At 44.2% G+C, this 20276-nt stretch overlaps 2 protein-coding genes across 2 annotated transcripts in view; both read right to left on the bottom strand.

Annotated features, from left to right (window-relative positions):
• Nucleotides 1-216: 216 nt before the first annotated feature.
• Nucleotides 217-3145, bottom strand: LOC111855421 (protein EOLA1). Its single transcript, XM_023834415.2, has 2 exons — nucleotides 2514-3145; nucleotides 217-1521 (listed from the first exon to the last, which is right to left on the bottom strand). The coding sequence occupies exons 1-2, from the start codon at nucleotides 2770-2772 to the stop codon at nucleotides 1298-1300; spliced, it is 483 nt and encodes a 160-aa protein (XP_023690183.1). The 5' UTR covers nucleotides 2773-3145; the 3' UTR covers nucleotides 217-1297.
• A 1187-nt stretch (nucleotides 3146-4332) lies between these two features.
• The window catches only part of LOC111855429 (NACHT, LRR and PYD domains-containing protein 3-like), a 48716-nt gene continuing 32772 nt past the window's right edge, over nucleotides 4333-20276 (bottom strand). Inside the window, exons 5-14 of the mRNA XM_072706479.1 lie at nucleotides 19078-19191; nucleotides 18714-18777; nucleotides 18302-18530; nucleotides 16415-18134; nucleotides 11702-11875; nucleotides 11118-11291; nucleotides 6205-6378; nucleotides 5537-5689; nucleotides 5400-5446; nucleotides 4333-5138 (exon numbers count right to left, since the gene is read on the bottom strand). Of these exons, the coding sequence (XP_072562580.1) occupies nucleotides 4603-5138; nucleotides 5400-5446; nucleotides 5537-5689; nucleotides 6205-6378; nucleotides 11118-11291; nucleotides 11702-11875; nucleotides 16415-18134; nucleotides 18302-18530; nucleotides 18714-18777; nucleotides 19078-19191 (3385 nt within the window). The 3' untranslated portion in view covers nucleotides 4333-4602. The remainder of the gene's footprint in view (nucleotides 5139-5399; nucleotides 5447-5536; nucleotides 5690-6204; nucleotides 6379-11117; nucleotides 11292-11701; nucleotides 11876-16414; nucleotides 18135-18301; nucleotides 18531-18713; nucleotides 18778-19077; nucleotides 19192-20276) is intronic.

Here is a 20276-nt window from a genome sequence, read left to right as displayed (position 1 = left end):
AGCTAGTCAGCAAATATTCACTATTCACTAAAGCGATGACGTCAGGGGGCAGTTTAGAGCCCAACACCCGCATCTGGTACTGAATAATAAGGGATTATACAGGTAAGGATGTCCCATTGTTATCTGTATATTACAATAAACGCGAAACTTGTTCCATTGTAAGTGTTCCTTTCGTACAACATTCAGATTTATAATAATAATAAAAATACAAGAAAATTCTGGTCTTATTAAATGTAATTACAGAAATGGCATTCGAATTTGGTCAAATAATAAAATGAAACAACAGTAAAACTTCCACTTCAAGCACTGATACAGATGAACTGCTGTAAAATGCCCATTAAAATAAAAGGGTCCTAACACGACTGGGCAGTTAAGCTCCGACTAACCATGTAAAACATACTGGTGGCACTTCAGCGTGTGCTGCACCAGCCCAGCCAACATAACAATACGGCTTCAACCTTTCCTTTGGCTTCATTCTCAATGTCTCACTTACTTATTTCAAAAGTAAAGAATAAAGTGATTGAAAATATGACAATATCATCCACGTATCATAAGAATGTACAGGTACATGTACACACTGCACTCTTTTGTACTACAGTCACTTTAAGCTTACCTTTGGTACATACGCGGGAGTGTATATTTCGAAACTCGAAATGTGTTCCGTTGTAAGTTTTCCTTTCATATAACCTTCAGGTTTAAAATAATAATAATAAAATTCAAGAAAATGCTGGTATTATTAAATGTAATTACAGAAATAGCATCTGAATTTGATCAAATAATAAAATGAAACTACAGTAAAAATTCATAAATGATTATTTTCAGGGGTGTGTCAAGAGCGTATTGAGGTCAGGGGCTCAGCCCACATGCTGTCCACATGCCCCCCCCCGAATCTGTTCTATCTTATCATCCACTTTTCATTACAACTTCATTGAGGAGAGAAAAGCAGTCATGTACATCAGTGCAGGAGCTCATCTGCAAATTTACAAAGACAATTATTATTACATAGATATTACCATGACAACGACTCCACTAGTTAAATAGATTAATGGGAAGTATGTGATAGTAATGTGATAGTAATGTTACTGATGCCACGCCCCAGTAACCTACCGCCAGCAGGACTGGCTGGGGGCTGTAGAGAAAATATCCAGGGATTCAGCCCAATAGTCCAGTCCGAGACACGCCGCTGTCATTTTGTTTGAAAGAGATACGAAAGGTTCCCCAAAAAGCTGCTTTTCCAGAATATCACCCCCGGATCAATAAAGTTCATATTAACCTTAATATGCAGTGTAACCCAGCTTCAGTCAGACAGGGAACCTGACAGGAGATGCAGCGGAATGTCCACTGTCCAAATGTCTTTGTGGCCACGGGTATACAGTGGTTCTCTCAGCCATCGTGGATTGGACAGATGAGTCAGGTGTTTTTCTTCCAGTCCAATCAGCACAGCCGCCTTTTCCAGCTGCCCAAGCTCCTCCCTGGATACATCATTAGGACACACCCAGGTTTCCCCGACTTCCACCAATCCTGAGCAGAAAAAGGTGGACATGTGGTCACCATAGCTGCTAGAATAGAACAGAGATACTTCATGGATCCACGTGAGGAAATTGTCTTTTCTCCTGTCCCATCCTGCTCTCCATGAGACACAGACACATATCCAGATGACAGCAGGCTTGGGGGAGACAGTGCAGGGTCAGTCTGCGTTCAGCCCCCCTGGAGCTGGGGGCTATGGGCTTTGCTCTGGGGCCCAAATGCAGCATCAGCTCCCAGCCCCAGGATCTGAAGCATGGCTGGATTCTCCTGAGTTCAGCTGGTCCCTGAGCTTGTGTTTCACTTCCGTAACCAATCACGGTCTTCATTGTATGACATCACCACATTCATTAAAAACTGTGCTTTCTGTAAAGCGGAAAGGTGCACAGATTTGTAAAGTGCCATTTTTATTGCGTCTGCCTTTTGTTAAGGGGCATAAGAACATGCTCACCTGCAAAGGCTGCGCAGAGCAATGTATGGGAGCGTCTTTATTTCATGATGATAAAACAATAAGCTGAGGGTTAGGGACCCTGCCAAAGGCCACAGGGACACGCGGTGATTCTGTCAAGGCCGGGCTCAAACCAGAGACCTTCCGCTCACAGCTACAGAGGCTAAGCCGCTGAGCCACACACCGTCCCCGGCTTAATGGCCGGACGCCTTCAGTTTGAAAATGAGAAAAGAACAGACCGATGTGGTGATGTCATACGATGAAGACTGTGATTGGTTAAGGAACTGAAACGCAAGGCAATCCCTTGTTGACCGGGAGAGGCGTTGAACTCGGGAAAATCAGGATGTCGAGTGCTATATACTGCCCCCTGCAGTATATTCATAGTATTATATATTGCATTCACCCTGTTATGTTTAGAACTGCAATTCATTTCAAAACAAAATATACATGTAATTGCATCCTTGGCTGTATCCTTATTTTTAATGAGAATGGTATTCAGTGATGATGGTATTCAGCCAATGAACATTGGTCTAACTTTTACCTGCCACCACTCCACGGCCAAACCTTTCGCCGGACACTAGGAGCTCTTCTATCTGCCGCTCGCTCATGCCGATGGAGTCCCTGAGCACATCCCTCCATTCGTCGCCCTCCCAGTCCTTCTGCGCGATATGAACCGCTAGGGTGCAGTTATTCAGCCCCGACAGCAGAGGCCGCCATCGCGTTTCAATGGTCTTCACGCCATTCAACACCAAGCCCGCGTAGGGCTGCCGGAAAGACAGGCACCCTACCTGAAGCGTCATGATCGTGCTGGAGACGCGGTGCTTAACGTTCAGCTTCTATTCATCGACTATACAAACACTTATCAACAAACGCGAACGAACTGATCTGGCAGATACTGTACTATTAAACTTTGTGTTTAAAAGCGTGTCTGTCGTTAACAGCCGAAAAGCTTACTTTATTTTCACACGGAAGGCAAACTTTCAGGTCGCTAGTTTCATGGATTATATAACCTAGGAATTCTTTAAAATTAAATTCGAAAAAGGCAGCTACGTGTCGGTAAATTTAGACGGCGAATGCTAACCGTTAGCATAACTGGTATGACCTGTAAGTCGTGCGTGATCAGAGTGAATATCCGGACAGAAAAAGTTCCACAAAACATCCACATTCAGCTGGACTTAGCGCCTCCTTCTGACAGACATGCAACGTTACAGCCTTTTTGAATATCACTGTCATTTTTTTGTAAATTATAATGTCAGCAGAGTAACTGGTTGAGTCATTATTTTTATTATTTGCATTATGAGACTAAACACAAAATGACCTATTAACAATATACATTTATATCTTGTCCTTGCACATAATTCACAGAACAAACAGATAAACTGTACAGCAACGGTCGCCAACACAGCGACTGCTAACTTCTATAGTAGCCCTGAGGGTAGTCAGTATAATATTTATTAGAAATTGTTTTTTTTTTTTTTATTTTGGCAATGTGTGTCACTTTGCTGAAATGCCGCGCTGCTGTGGACATGAAAGGTTTATTGATTTTAACAAATGTACTCTTGCCACTACCCACCCTCGGTAGGACTGCAGTTTATTTTTTTGCAAAAGTAGCTTTCACAGTAAGTAAGGTCAGAGACCGCTGCCTTAGAGAGATGAGAGGATAATATGTTGGGATCAGGGCTGTAGTGGAGGGTAAAAATATACCTCCTCGTTTGCATCATTAGCTTACAGTAGCACACCACACAAACCCTTTCAGCAAACAGGCACACGAAATGCAACGAAAGGTCCTTCAGCGTGCATGTGGAGCAATGAGCATCAATGACAGGGCCTTCAGCTTGCATGCAGAACAGTGGGCATCAATGACAGGTCCTGCAGCGTGCATGCGGAACAGTGGGCACCAGTGACAGGTCCTGCAGCGTGCATGCGGAACAGTGGGCACCAATGACAGGTCCTGCAGCATCCAAGTAGAGCAATGGGCATCAGTGACAGGTCCTGCAGCGTGCATGTGGAGCAATGGGCATCATATACAGGGCAGGCATATATGCAGGACTTCAGCAAGGGCCAGGCGTTGGCTTTAAGTCTGGATTCCGCTGGCCATTCCATGTTTTTAAAAGCACCATTCTGTTCCTTTCTTTCCTCCACCATGTCTGACGGTCTGTGTCACACGCTGAGGAACCATCCTGTCACCTCGACAGCATGCAAACACTCTGCTGCTGTACGGTGCATGTGCTGAGTTTTGCTCTCAATTTAATCTAATTAGTTATGTTCAGTTGTAAGTAGTAAAGTGATTTTAATTTAATTCACCAGAATGCTGTTTAATTATGTTACTCAGTAATGCTTTGGGCACCTTAACCAGGACATTAATAGGACAGAACAGAAAGCCTTTGTTGTCATTTTACAGGTAGCAAATACAATATATAGACATAAATATATATAATGTACATTAGATTTTACTTAGAGAGAAAAACAATTATTTTGCATGTTTGCTCAGCTCCCCGAACCCAGTCGTGAAACATAATTTCAAAGAAAAAAAAGGATTATACAGATTCAAAAGCAGAGAATTACTGTGGAAAAGCAGCAACATGTCACACTGTGATACAGTAAAAATGATTCCTCCAGCACACGGTGAGCTATCCCAGCATGCACAGCGACACTGAGGAGTTTGTATAATAAAGATAAATCCCTGGATAGAGGGGCTCAGTGAATGAAGAGGTGACCCTGTACAGGAGGGTCAGTCCATCAGAGGAGACTCTGTAGAAGGACAGAGCACCAGCCCCCCAGTCCAGATACACTCCTACTCTGCTGGAGCCTGAGGGCTCTATGGGTATGTCAGTCCGTTTATTCTTGTGCCGGACAGAGTAACTGTGAGGTTCACAGTGCAGAATCCATGACTTGTCATTGGCTCCAAGCCGACAGTCACTCCCTCCTTTCCTCCCGATCCCTTTATAAGTCACTCCTATCCAGGCTCCATCTCCACTCCACTCAGCCTCCCAGTACCAGCGGCCAGTCAGACTCTCTCTGCACAGAACTTGGGGCCAGCCGTCAAATCTCTCTGGATGATCAGGATATGGGTGGTCTTCTCCCCCCTGTGTCACCTTCCTGTTCTCCTCTGACAGAGACAGGGCTCTGTGTGCTGTGTTGGGGTCCAGTGTCAGCTGGCAGGAGTCTGCAGGACACCCAAGATTAAAAGTGAGTGTCTTTACTTTAATATATGAACCTTCTTCAAACCGGTTTGGACCCAGACCTCCTCACAGCAGCATTAACCGCAGACTGCGGTGAGAGTCCGGTATCACCGCCGGTTTGGGGGAGACTACAGGAGTTGTCTTTGGACAATACTAACGAATCTCAAAAAGGAAACGTGTTCACTCAGCGCTTGCGGAAAAAGTACAAATGTGAAGGTATTATTAATAAAAACCTGCAAACTCACATTTCTGTAAGCCTGGTCTGGTCCTGCACTCTCCACTGTGGTCCACACTATAGGAGAAGCAGAATAACATTGTACAGTTATTTAATGGTGCATGCATAAGTATCTGTAGCAGTATCAGACATTCATGCTCTACTCACTTCAGCTTCTTCAGTACAGCAGAGAACAGCTTCATTCCTGAGTCTCCTGGGTGATTGTAGCTCAGATCCAGCTCTCTCAGGTGTGAGGAGTTTGACCTCAGAGCTGAAGCCAGGGATGAACAGCCTTCTTCTGTGACTCTACAGCCTGACAGCCTGCAGAGCGACAGACAAAAACTCTCAGATGAATAACTCACCACTACCTCAAGTAAATGTGACTACTTTCAATAATTACAACTAAAAGTGTGGAATACCCAGTAATACTGACCTTAGCATTTCCAGTTTATAGTGTTGAATACCCAGTAATACTCACCCCAGTATCTCCAGTTAACAGCATGGAATACCCAGTAATACTGACCTCAGTATTCCCTGTTTACAGTGTGGAATACCCAGTAATACTGACCTCAGTATCCCCAGTTTACAGTGTGGAATACCCAGTAATATTGACCTCAGTATCTCCAGTTTACATTGTGGAATATCCGGTAACACTGACCGCAGTATCCCCAGTTTATTGTGGAATACCAAGTAATACTGACCTCAGCATGTCCAGTTTACAGTGTAGAATACCCAGTAATACTGACCTCAGTATCCCCAGTATACAGTGTGGAATACCCAGTAATACTGACCTCAGTATCTCCAGTTCACAGTGTGGAATACCCAGTAATACTGACCTCAGTATCTCCAGTTTACAGTCTGAATCCCCCAGTGCAGCAGAAAGCAGTTTCACTCCTGAATCCTGCAGGTCATTGTCACTCAGGTCCAACTCTATCAGGTGTGAGGAGTTTGATCTGAGAGCTGAAGCCAATGTCTCACAGCATTTCTCTGTGAGTTCACACCGGTCCACCCTTAGGAAAATTAAACATTCTTGCATTGGTGCACTGTATATTGCACTAAAGTGAGCCATCACAGCCATGACACAAGAGATTCAACAGTAAATGTTTTTCCACTTTTTCTTAGAAAGTTGGAAAAATGAAGCTTATTACCACAGCACAAAAGCACCTAAGTCGGTCATGGTTGCATGTGCTGATCTACAGCTTAACACTGCCCTCTATTGGGCAAAGGGAAAAGTGTGCACATGATGATTTAAGACAAAACGAACAAAAAAGCAGCATATCATTTAAAAGATTTAAAAGAATAATATTGCAACAGATGTATTCCAAAAGTACTCTCTTTTAAAAAAGTAACTGTATTCTGTATACTGCCTTGTAAAATGTAACGTGGACTGAATACAGATACTTAATTTTTGTATTCTGAATACGTAACGTTAGATGTATTCTGTTACATTCCAATCCTGTTGTTCATTATGCCGCTGCTGAAATGCATTATGGGTTGTCCTGTCCAGTTTGTTTTTTGTAAAACACATATTCTGTAGCAGGGTAATTATTGATTAGAAATAAAATTATAAGAAAATATTTTCATGAAGTGATAAGATACAACAATAAAACAAAAATAACTATTGCATCCAAAACTGACTGCAATAAAATTTTAAAATAACGGCAAATACTTTCCATTACCATTTAAAAATACAATTTAGTTAAAGTAATTGTTTGGTTATTTTTAATTACCATTAATACCTGGAACTGGCTTTCAGCCATAAAAGTATGCTGTTAGAACAGTGGGTAAGGCTAGCGGGGAGGTTATCCATAACAGTATAGTATTAGATCAGCAGTTATTAGGGATGTAACGGTATTGTAAATACCGTCGTACCGCAATAGCAAATTTTTTCAATACTACCGTGGTCGCATAACTCGATAAAACCATAGGTCTTCTGAGAAAAGTTTGCTCAGGCGAATGGAGCGAACGGGAGGTAGCGGTAACTACAATTCCCATCAGCCCAGGCGTGGTCATCATCCTTTGCGGTCTGTTGTCGCTACAGATCCAGTAATGCGGAAATGGTGGGTGCTGCTAGTAGCGGCGAAGGAAAAGAGATGTAAATACTAAATTGAAACTTTATTTTTTTACATGGTTTAATAATTTTTTGTTATTAAAATTGAAAAATTGAAGTTCCTGTTTCAAAGTTTACAGATAGATGGCTAATTTGTATGCCATTGATATGTTCAGTGTTCATGTAAACTGTTTAATAAACACTTCTGGCACTTTTTTCGAGTCTCTTCATTAGTTTTGTTTTTCCTGTAAATGATTCAATAAATACCGTACTGTGCCATTCATACCGAGGTATTACCTGTACCGTGAAGTTTTGATACCGTTACATCCCTAGCAGTTATCGCTTGAGGGGGGTTATCCATGACAGCATGATATTAGATCAATGGGTAAAGCTTGAGGCAGGTTATCTGTGACGGTATGGTATTAGATCAGTGGGTATCGCTTGAGGGAGGTTATCCATGACAGTATGGTGTTAGATCAGTGGGTAACGCTTGAGGGAGGTTATCCATGACAGTATGGTGTTAGATCAGTGGGTAACGCTTGAGGGAGGTTATCCATGACAGTATGGTGTTAGATCAGTGGGTAACACTTGAGGGAGGTTATCCATGACAGTATGGTGTTAGATCAGTGGGTAACGCTTGAGGGAGGTTATCCATGACAGTATGGTATTAGATCAATGGGTAAAGCTTGAGGCAGGTTATCTGTGACGGTATGGTATTAGATCAGTGGGTATCGCTTGAGGGAGGTTATCCATGACAGTATGGTATTAGATCAGTGGGTAACGCTTGAGGGAGGTTATCCACGACAGTATGGTATTAGATCAGTGGGTAACGCTTGAGGGAGGTTATCCACGACAGTATGGTATTAGATCAGTGGGTAACGCTTGAGGGAGGTTATCCATGACAGTATGGTGGTAGATCAGTGGGTAACGCTTGAAGGAGGTTATCCATGACAGTATGGTATTAGATCAGTGGGTAACGCTTGAGGGAGGTTATCCATGACAGTATGGTGGTAGATCAGTGGGTAACGCTTGAGGGAGATTATCCACGACAGTATGGTGTTAGATCAGTGGGTAACGCTTGAGGGAGGTTATCCATGACAGTATGGTATTAGATCAGTGGGTAACGCTTGAGGGAGGTTATCCATGACAGTATGGTGGTAGATCAGTGGGTAACGCTTGAGGGAGGTTATCCATGACAGTATGGTGGTAGATCAGTGGGTAACGCTTGAAGGAGGTTATCCATGACAGTATGGTATTAGATCAGTGGGTAACGCTTGAGGGAGGTTATCCATGACAGTATGGTGGTAGATCAGTGGGTAACGCTTGAGGGAGGTTATCCACGACAGTATGGTGTTAGATCAGTGGGTAACGCTTGAGGGAGGTTATCCATGACAGTATGGTATTAGATCAGTGGGTAACGCTTGAGGGAGGTTATCCATGACAGTATGGTGGTAGATCAGTGGGTAACGCTTGAGGGAGGTTATCCACGACAGTATGGTATTAGATCAGTGGGTAACGCTTGAGGGAGGTTATCCACGACAGTATGGTGTTAGATCAGTGGGTAACGCTTGAGGGAGGTTATCCACGACAGTATGGTGTTAGATCAGTGGGTAACGCTTGAGGGAGGTTATCCACGACAGCATGGTGGTAGATCAGTGGGTAACGCTTGAGGGAGGTTATCCACGACAGCATGGTGGTAGATCAGTGGGTAACGCTTGAGGGAGGTTATCCACGACAGCATGGTGGTAGATCAGTGGGTAACGCTTGAGGGAGGTTATCCACGACAGCATGGTGGTAGATCAGTGGGTAACGCTTGAGGGAGGTTATCCACGACAGCATGGTGGTAGATCAGTGGGTAACGCTTGAGGGAGGTTATCCACGACAGCATGGTGGTAGATCAGTGGGTAACGCTTGAGGGAGGTTATCCACGACAGCATGGTGGTAGATCAGTGGGTAACGCTTGAGGGAGGTTATCCACGACAGCATGGTGGTAGATCAGTGGGTAACGCTTGAGGGAGGTTATCCACGACAGCATGGTGGTAGATCAGTGGGTAACGCTTGAGGGAGGTTATCCACGACAGCATGGTGTTAGATCAGTGGGTAACGCTTGAGGGAGGTTATCCACGACAGTATGGTGTTAGATCAGTAGGTAACGCTTGAGGGAGGTTATCCATGACAGTATGGTGTTAGATCAGTGGGTAACGCTTGAGGGAGGTTATCCATGACAGTATGGTATTAGATCAATGGGTAAAGCTTGAGGCAGGTTATCCGTGACGGTATGGTATTAGATCAGTGGGTATCGCTTGAGGGAGGTTATCCACGACAGTATGGTATTAGATCAGTGGGTAACGCTTGAGGGAGGTTATCCACGACAGTATGGTATTAGATCAGTGGGTAACGCTTGAGGGAGGTTATCCACGACAGTATGGTATTAGATCAGTGGGTAACGCTTGAGGGAGGTTATCCACGACAGTATGGTGTTAGATCAGTGGGTAACGATTGAGGGAGGTTATCCACGACAGTATGGTGTTAGATCAGTGGGTAACGCTTGAGGGAGGTTATCCATGACAGTATGGTATTAGATCAGTGGGTAACGCTTGAGGGAGGTTATCCATGACAGTATGGTATTAGATCAGTGGGTAACGCTTGAGGGAGGTTATCCATGACAGTATGGTATTAGATCAGTGGGTAACGCTTGAGGGAGGTTATCCATGACAGTATGGTATTAGATCAGTGCGTAACGCTTGAGGGAGGTTATCCATGACAGTATGGTATTAGATCAGTGGGTAACGCTTGAGGGAGGTTATCCATGACAGTATGGTATTAGATCAGTGAGTAACGCTTGAGGGAGGTTATCCATGACAGTATGGTATTAGATCAGTGGGTAACGCTTGAGGGAGGTTATCCATGACAGTATGGTATTAGATCAGTGGGTAACGCTTGAGGGAGGTTATCCATGACAGTATGGTATTAGATCAGTGGGTAAAGCTTGAGGGAGGTTATCCATGACAGTATGGTGTTAGATCAGTGGGTAAAGCTTGAGGGAGGTTATCCATGACAGTATGGTGTTAGATCAGTGGGTAACGCTTGAGGGAGGTTATCCATGACAGTATGGTGTTAGATCAGTGGGTAAGGCTTGAGGGAGGTTATCCATGACAGTATGGTGTTAGATCAGTGCGTAACGCTTGAGGGAGGTTATCCATGACAGTATGGTATTAGATCAGTGGGTAACGCTTGAGGGAGGTTATCCATGACAATATGGTATTAGATCAGTGGGTAACGCTTGAGGGAGGTTATCCATGACAGTATGGTATTAGATCAGTGGGTAACGCTTGAGGGAGGTTATCCATGACAGTATGGTATTAGATCAGTGGGTAACGCTTGAGGGAGGTTATCCATGACAGTATGGTATTAGATCAGTGGGTAACGCTTGAGGGAGGTTATCCATGACAGTATGGTATTAGATCAGTGGGTAACGCTTGAGGGAGGTTATCCATGACAGTGGATCACTTATAATTTCAGTTCTTTAAGGTTTCATGTTTTTTATTTTTTATTTTCATATTTATTCCTATGCTTTTATTTTATACACTTTATTTCATATCCTTTCTGTAAAGCACTTTGAATGACCTTCGTGTATGAACATGTGCTATCCAATGAAATTTAACTTGAACCGACATAAAATGTTCTTTCTATACTCACTTCAGCTTCTCCAGTTTACAGCTGGGATCCTCCAGTACAGCAGAGAGCAGCTTCACTCCTGAGTCTCCTGGGTGATTGTAGCTCAGATCCAGCTCTCTCAGGTGTGAGGGGTTTGACCTCAGAGCTGAAGCCAGGGAAGAACAGCCTTCTTCTGTGACTCTACAGCCTGACAGCCTACAGAGAGACAGAAAAAAACTCAGATGAATAAGATCACCTCACCGATACAAGTATTACTTTTAAGTAAATGTGACTACTTTCATACAATGTGACTACTTTCAATAATTACAGTTAAAAGTGTGGCATACCCAGTAACACTGACCACAGTATCCCCAGTTTAGGGTGGAATACCCAGTAACACTGACCACAGTATCCCCAGTTTAGTGTGGAATACCCAGTAATACTGACCTCAGCATGTCCAGTTTACAGTGAAGAATACCCAGTAATGCTGACCTCAGTATATCCAGTTTACAGTGTGGAAACCCAGTAATACTGACCTCAGTATCCCCAGTTTACAGTGTGGAATACCCAGTAATACTGACCTCAGTATCTCCAGTTTACAGTGTGGAATACTCAGTAATACTGACCTCAGTATCTCCAGTTTACAGTCTGAATTCCCCAGTTCAACAGAGAGCAGCTTCACTCCTGAATCCTGCAGGTCATTGTCACTCAGGTCCAGCTCTCTCAGGTGTGAGGAGTTTGATCTGAGAGCTGAAGCCAATGTCTCACAGCATTCCTCTGTGAGATTACAGCTGTTCAGCCTGAAAAAATGAGCCAACACAGACCAGTATACACCATAGGGACAAAAGTATTGGGACACCTGGTCATTATACCTGCAGGAACTTTTATTACATCCCATTCTAAATCCATAGGCATCAATATGGAGTAGCCCCCCCCCCTCCTTTGCAGATATAACAGCTGCGACTCTTCTGGGAGGTTTCCACAACATTCTGCAGTGTGTCTGTGGGGGTTTCTGCCCATTCATCCAGAAGAGCATTTGTGAGGTCAGGTACTGATGTTGGACATGAAGGCCTGGCTCTCGATCTCCATTCTAGTTCATCTCAAAGGTGTTAGATGGGGTTGAGGTCAGGGTTCTGTGGGTCCAGTCAAGTTCTTACCAAACTCACTCAACCATGTCTTTATGGACCTTGCTTTGTGCACTGGGACACAGTCATGCTGGAACAGAAAAGGACCTTCCCCAAACTGTTCCCAGGAAGTTTTAAGCATAGATTTGTCCAAAATGTCTTGGTATGCTGAAGCATTAGGAGTTCCCTTCACTGGAACTAAGGGGCCAAGCCCAACCCCTGCAAAATAACCCCATACCATTATCCCTCCTCCACCAAACTTTACAGCTGGCACAACGCAGTCAGGCAGGTAATGTTCTCCTGGTATCCACCAAACCCAGACTCATCCTTTGGACTGCTAGACAGAGAAGCGTGATTCATCACTCCACAGAACACGTTTCCACTGCTCCAGAGTTCAGTGGCTTTACATCACTCCATCTGACTGAGTTCCTGCTGTTCCTAAACGCTTCCAGTTTGCAATAATACCACTTACAGTTGACAGTGGAATATCTAGCAGGGAAGAAATTTCACTAACTGATTGTAAAGGTGACATCCTGTGACAGTACCACCCCTGAATTCACTGAGCTCTTCAGAACAGTCCATTCTTTCATAAAAGTATTCTTTCATAACCTGACTGCATGGCTGAGTGCTTGATTTTATACACCTGTGGCAATGGGTCTGAATGAAACACCTGAATTCAGTGATTAAGAGGCGTATCCCAATACTTCTGTCCATATAGTGCATATCCTACACATCAGTAATTGTAGTGATACAGAATATCCAAACATTTTTTCAGCATAATAAGAGGCACAGTCTATAGTGACTGAATAAATTATAAATTAATTATGACAAATGTATATTATTCCATTATAAACCTAAAATTAGCTACATCAAAAGTGTATAGTTGAAAATGAATTATGGCAAATCCATCCATCCATTTTCAGAGACCGCTTGTGCTATTCAGGGTCATGGGGGGTCCGGAGCCTGTGGGCACAAGGCAGGGAACAACCCAGGATGGGCCACCAACCCATCACAGGGCACAACCCAGGATGGGCCACCAACCCATCACAGGACACAAGGCAGGGAACAACCCAGGATGGGCCACCAACCCATCACAGGGCACAAGGCAGGGAACAACCCAGGATGGGCCACCAACCCATCACAGGGCACAAGGCAGGGAACAGCCCAGGATGGGGCGCCATCCCATCACAGGGCACAAGGCAGGGAACAACCCAGGATGGGCCACCAACCCATCACAGGGCACAAGGCAGGGAACAGCCCAGGATGGGGCGCCATCCCATCACAGGGCACAAGGCAGGGAACAACCCAGGATGGGCCGCCAACCCATCACAGGGCACAAGGCAGGGAACAGCCCAGGATGGGGCACCAACCCATCACAGGGCACAAGGCAGGGAACAACCCAGGATGGGGCACCAACCCATCACAGGGCACAAGGCAGGGAACAACCCAGGATGGGCCACCAACCCATCACAGGGCACAAGGCAGGGAACAGCCCAGGATGGGGCACCAACCCATCACAGGGCACAAGGCAGGGAACAACCCAGGATGGGGCACCAACCCATCACAGGGCACAAGGCAGGGAACAACCCAGGATGGGCCACCAACCCATCACAGGGCACAAGGCAGGGAACAACCCAGGATGGGCCACCAACCCATCACAGGGCACACTCACACACCATTCACTCACACACTCACACACCATTCACTCACACACACACATATCGATGGACAACTTGCTTTCTGTAGGTGAGAGTTACCTGGCTGTGAGAGGAGGGAGGGAGCTGGGGGTTAGGGGCCTTGATGGAGCTGGGGGTTAGGGGCCTTGAGGGAGCTGGGGGTTAGGGGCCTTGAGGGAGCTGGCTGTGAGAGGAGGGAGGGAGCTGGGGGTTAGGGGCCTTGATGGAGCTGGGGGTTAGGGGCCTTGAGGGAGCTGGCTGTGAGAGGAGGGAGGGAGCTGGGGGTTAGGGGCCTTGAGGGAGCTGGCTGAGAGGGGAGGGAGGGAGCTGGGGGTTAGGGGCCTTGAGGGAGCTGACTGTGAGAGGAGGGAGGGAGCTGGGGGTTAGGGACCTTGATGGAGCTGGGGGTTAGGGGCCTTGATGGAGCTGGGGGTTAGGGGCCTTGAGGGAGCTGGCTGTGAGAGGAGGGAGGGAGCTGGGGGTTAGGGGCCTTGAGGGAGCTGGGGGTTAGGGGCCTTGAGGGAGCTGGGGGTGGGTTAGGGGTCTTGCTCAAGCAGCTACAGATGCACTGAGGCTGGGCTGGAACTGGCTACCTTCAGATCAGAACCCGAAAAATACAACCAAGGGCCTGTATCACGAAGAAGGATCTCTTGCTTAGCTAGATAACATGTTGGATTTGAGATAGTCTAGGCTAAATGCAAATGAACAAAGATAAAGGTCTTCTAAACTAGGGTACCTTAAATCCAACAAGTTATCTGGCTAAGCAAAAACTCCAGCTTTGTAATACAGGCTCCTGTTCTCTGCTTAGTTCAGGGTCCCCCAGTTTAAATGGACTTTATCGTCGTTCACTTATATTTAGTCCAGTCTATCTTAAATCCGACAAATTATCGACCAATCACGTCCTGTATTTACACCTAGTCGGCCAATAGTGTGACAGGTAGAATGTTGCAGACATGTTTACAAAACGTTTTTGCCCATTAAACTTCACTTTACCTGCGAAAAAATGTTAGCGGATTTACAATTAGTGGAATTAAATTTAGTGGAAGCTAAATGGTCTGTTAATGATTTCAAAGTTAGCAGAAACGTTAATCCACTAATGGAAAAGTTACCTTTGCTAATTGCAGTTAGCGGATTAGCGGGACCCCCCCCACCACTGTACATATCAAATAGACCATATTCACTAATGATGTTCTGTACATGTTACTATTAAATCTAGCTCTGTAAGATGAGGCCATGAGAGTGAACGTGCTCTACAATTTATTCACTGATAGCTTAATATAAATATAGCAGTTATTTTGTTGTTTCAATGTCCAAAACAGATCATTATTTCTGAAACACTGTAGCCAACTCCAAACTGCTTTTTAATCATCTTAAAGGGCCAGTTACCCTGAGGGTCATTAATATCTGCATAAGTATTTTCATAAAGCTCTGAGCAGCGCTTTGATTGATGCTTCACTCATCCCCATGTGGGATCTGTCTTTTTGCTTATCCCATCTTGCTCTCCATGAAACACACAGACACACACACAGGTGAGAGGAAGTTTGGGGGCCAGTGATGACGTCACTGCCAGCCAGGAGATCTGAACCAGCGACCCTCCATTCACAGGCACCGAGTCAGAACCCGCAGAGTCACATACCACAGCCAGTATTTACAGAAATACTTCCTTCAGTATCCAGAACTGAAAAGACCATTCTGAGTGTTTTTCCCAGTATTAAGGCAAACTGGAACATTCTGTAAAATTCTGATTCTTGGTTGTTTGTCACACAAGGATGGTCATGGAAAACCTGTGTTTTTAATGACATCACTACATTCAGTCAATATAAAATCCTGGTTCCAAAAAATCCAGCCTGATTATTAATCCAAGAGGGGAAGTAAATGATATATTTATACAGTTTCATTGTATATTTAAAACAATGTTAATCTGTTACTGCCTGACTAGCTGTGTCATCACATCCTCAGCCAGGAGCAGCTGTGGCCAGCAGAGGGCGCCAGTGAGCAGTCAGAGACAGCAGTCTTCTGGAAGCTCCCAGCTCTGGGCTCCATCACATGGACACGCCTGCTGACAGTAACACTCACATACCATGTCTGTGGGGCTGGTGTGTGGCTCAGCAGGCTAAGCCTCTGTGTCTGTGGTTAGAGGATCGCTGGTTGGTAAATGGACCACTTTACTACTCCTATGAGTACTCAAAGCGCTTTACAATTCATGCCTCACATTCACCATCCACACTCACATTCACACGCTGGAGGCAGAGGCTGCCATGCAAGGTGCCAACCTGCACACCGGGAGCAATTTGGGGTTCAGTGTCTTGCTCAAGGACACTTTGATGGGGTCAGGAGGAACCAGGACTCAAACCTGCAACCCTCGAGTTGCCGAACGATAGCACTACCTCCTGCGCCACCATCTGTGTATGTGTAACATATCAAAAAGCAATCCAGCCCAATTATTAATCCACAAGGAGAAATAAATTGCATATTTTACATATTTTAAACAATGTTAATGTTACTGTCAGACAAGATACGTTTGCATATCCTCACTTACAGAGCTATCCTAGATGTCTTGACCACAGGCAGCAGCCTCCAATGCTCCTTATCTGATCTGACGAATTTCTTCAGATCAAACACATCCAGCTCCTCATCTGACATCAGTAACACAAAGGCCAGAGCTGAATACTGTGCAGGTAAGAGGTCTTCTGCTGAAAGACGTCCTGAATTCAGGTGTCTTTGTGCTTCCTCTACTAGAGAATTGTCACCCAGCTCATTCAGAGAGTGGAACAGGTTGATGGTCCTTTCTGGAGATAAATTCTCTTTTATTTTCCTCTTGATGTATTGGGCTGTTTCTTTAATGTCATGTGAGCTGGTTTTTGTCTCTCTCAGTAGCCTTTTTAACAGAGTCTTACTGGAGTCTGTTGAGAGGCCCAGGAGGAAGCGGAGGTAGAGGTCCAAGTGTCCATTCTTGCTCTTTAATGCTTGATCCACTGCAGTCTTCAGCAGGTCAGATGATGAGTTTGACAGAAACACATATAAAGCAGCGAGATACTCCTGGATGCTCAGATGCACAAAGCAGTACACCTTCTCCTGATACAACCCATATTCCTCCTTAAAGACTTCTGTGCACACTCCAGAGTAAACTGAAGCTTCACTGACATCAATGTCATTCTCTGTCAGATCTTGCTCATAAAATATGAGATTGCCTTTCTCAAGGTTGTCAAAAGCCAGTTTACCAAGTTTTAAAAGGAATTTCTTGCTGTTTTCCTTAAGCTTGGTTTCACTGTTTTTCATGTACTTGTCATTTTTTAAACCTGTCTGAAAGATCAGGAAGTGTGTGTACATTTCAGTCAGAGTCCTTGGAATTTCTCCCCTGTCAGTCTCACTAAAAAGCCTCTTAAGGACAGTGGCTGAAATCCAGCAGAACACAGGTATGTGGCACATGATGAAGAGGCTCCTTGATGATTTCACATGTGTGATAATCCTGCTGGCCAGACTCTGATCACTGAATCTCCTCCTGAAATACTCCTCCTTCTGGGCATCACTGAACCCTCGTATCTCTGTCACCCGGTGGATGCACTCAGGAGGTATCTGATTGGCTGCTGCTGGCCGGGAGGTTATCCAGAGGAGAGCGGATGGAAGCAGATTCCCCTTAATGAGGTTAGTCAACAGCACATCCAGTGAAGTTTTCTTTGTTACATCAAACCAGCTCTCATTGTTCTGAAAATCTAGAGGAAGGTGACACTCATCCAGACCATCAAAGATGAACAAGACTTTGTACCTAAACAGCTCAGTGGATTCAACTGATTTAAGATCAGGGACAAAGTGGTGAAGCAGATCAATCAGACTGTATTCATCCTTAATCAAATTCAGGTTCCGGAAAGGAAGAGCAAATATGAAATGAACATCCTGGTTTGCTTTTCCTTCTGCCCAGTCAAGAATAAATTTCTGCACAGAGACTGTTTTCCCGATACCTGCCACCCCTTTAGTGAGTACAGTTCTGATAGGTGTCTCACGCCCACATAAGGGTTTAAATATATCATTGCACTTGACTGTAGTATCTTCTGTTAGCCTTTTCTTGGATGCTGTTTCAATCTGTCTCACTTCATGTTCATCATTGACTGCTCCAGTCCCACCTTCAGTTATGTAGAGTTCTGTGTAAATCTCATTGAGAAGTGTTGGCTGTCCTTCCTTAGCTTTCCCTTCAAATAAATACTCAAATTTCTGCTTCAGGTTACATTTGATTCTGTGGTGACATTGTGTCAGAAGATGCCCTGAAATGAAATGAGAGGTAAATGCACAGACACATTTTTTTACTCATGCAAGCAAACCTAAATCATATTAAATTAAATGATAAACTGAAATGTAATACATGTTTTTTTCCCATATAGTATTTTTCTGAGGCCAAACAAACACACACAGAATGAGATTCAGCTCTTACTCTTCTCCAGTAGATCAGCGAGATCATTTTGTTCCAAGGTCCTCAGGATGTACAGTGTGATCTTCAGAGCTCCTTCTCTACCACAGGTCTTCTGCATCTGACCATCACTGTCCAGGTCATTGTCCACCTCCAGCTGAGGCGCAGAGCATTCTGGGTAATTCTGGTCTAGGTACCTCGTGATCTTCTTCAGCTCGTCCTTCAGGAACCTCACAGCATTTTTCTCTAATGACTAAAACACACCATCACAGTTAATTGTTGCTATTTGACACAAACCATTTCATAGTTTCATTTGTGAATCGTAGGGTTGAATATCTTTTCTTTAACATGATTAGTTTCTTACTGTACAGCTGTATAAATTTTAAGCCAATTCACACAACACTTCAGAAAATATATATCAGCAATAAATACAAACCTTCAATATGGAAGATAAACCCGGTTTCTCCTGTAGATCTGAACTGCATCCTTCCATTTGGTCTCTGTGAATAAGGCAGAAATATAAAGACCTCAAATCATCTACACAAGTGTAACAGAAAGTCTGTAATGGTCCCATTAAAAGTGCTCTTGATGCTGACACAGAATAACCTAGTGGTGTATTTTAATGTGTAAAGGTGTAAGATGCCATTTTAAGCTTTATTCATTAGGGCAGCTTCATAACATCAATCTTCTCATAACAGCAGAAGAGAACCAGTGACATCCTGCTCCATCACACAGAGACACAGCAGGCAGGACAGACAGTCTTAGTGTTTTAAACAGTGTTTGTTTAAATGCACATTTACCTTTGATCTGTAGGAAAAGGTCCCTCTCTGAAGGTGATTGGTTCATGCATTGACCTGTCACTCTTCATGGAAACACAGCTGGGTGCAGGTGAGCCTGCTCTCTCCATCAGGACACTGTGGACAGAGAGAGGAAACAAATCCTCATTATATAAATATAATTCATATAATGTGGGCAGCATCACATTAAATCTTCAGTTGCTCAGTCTTCTGCTTAACCAGCCGTGAAGCTCTTCATGCAAACCGGCTTGTTTAAAGTTAGATTTCATGTGAAATAAACTGCCTCATCTAACATTAAGATTACTGTATGAAACGTTTAGTTATCATGATAATCATGTTTTCATGTTGTCCAAAGAGCAAAGTCCAAAACAAAAATATTCAGTGTTAGGAAGGTTGACTTTTAACACCAAAAAAGCTCTAAAAACTGAAGTTATTAACCTGCAGGAGCATGTAGGTCTTATAACTGAAAATGAAGTCGATTCAGTTAATGAGTTTAATTACTGTTTTGCACGGGTATTCACTATGGAGGACATGAGTAACATTCCGACGCTTATTCCTAATCCAGCTTCGTCTTTGACCAATATATGTATTAGGGGTGCACCGATCGATCGGCGCACCGATCGATCGGCCTCGATCACGTTAATTTGAGGGGATCAGAAATCGACCATATTCCCATGAGATCCACCGATCTTAGTTATATGCTTTTAACTCTTTGGGGTCGAGTATGTCGTCGACGACATCGCGTACTTTTCGCGTACTTTTCGCGTCTATTTCAGTTTATAAATATCTCGCTGAAATCTTAATGTATAATCATGAAAAAAACGCTGGCTAAATCCGTAATCTGTCTTCTTTTCAAAACGTCCATTGTCGGAAGTATTAAAGTTTTTTTAATTAGGTTAAATCGGCAAAAAAGTAAACCATGTCATCTTACTTTGTTTTACCTGCATCGGGGGCGTGTAGTACCGCTCTCACCCGAAGATCGCTATTCACATTCTAAATAGCCGCATTAGCGCGTATTTAAATCGCATTCGCATGGTAATTTGATTAACAGCGCAACGGTGAAACGCGATCCAGATACATCCCCTTCAGCGCCATAAAAGGGGGTTGGGGACGTGGCCAGGTGACAATGGCTCATTCATACACATGAAAGTTGCTACATTTTCAATGAAAGTAGCCAGAAATAGTTACATGAGTTAGGTTTT

Source organism: Paramormyrops kingsleyae, chromosome 24, assembly GCF_048594095.1.
Source record: "Paramormyrops kingsleyae isolate MSU_618 chromosome 24, PKINGS_0.4, whole genome shotgun sequence".
Taxonomy (NCBI): Eukaryota; Metazoa; Chordata; class Actinopteri; order Osteoglossiformes; family Mormyridae; genus Paramormyrops; species Paramormyrops kingsleyae.
Note: the sequence above shows the minus strand (reverse complement) of the source record. Positions and strands in the feature narration are given on the sequence as shown.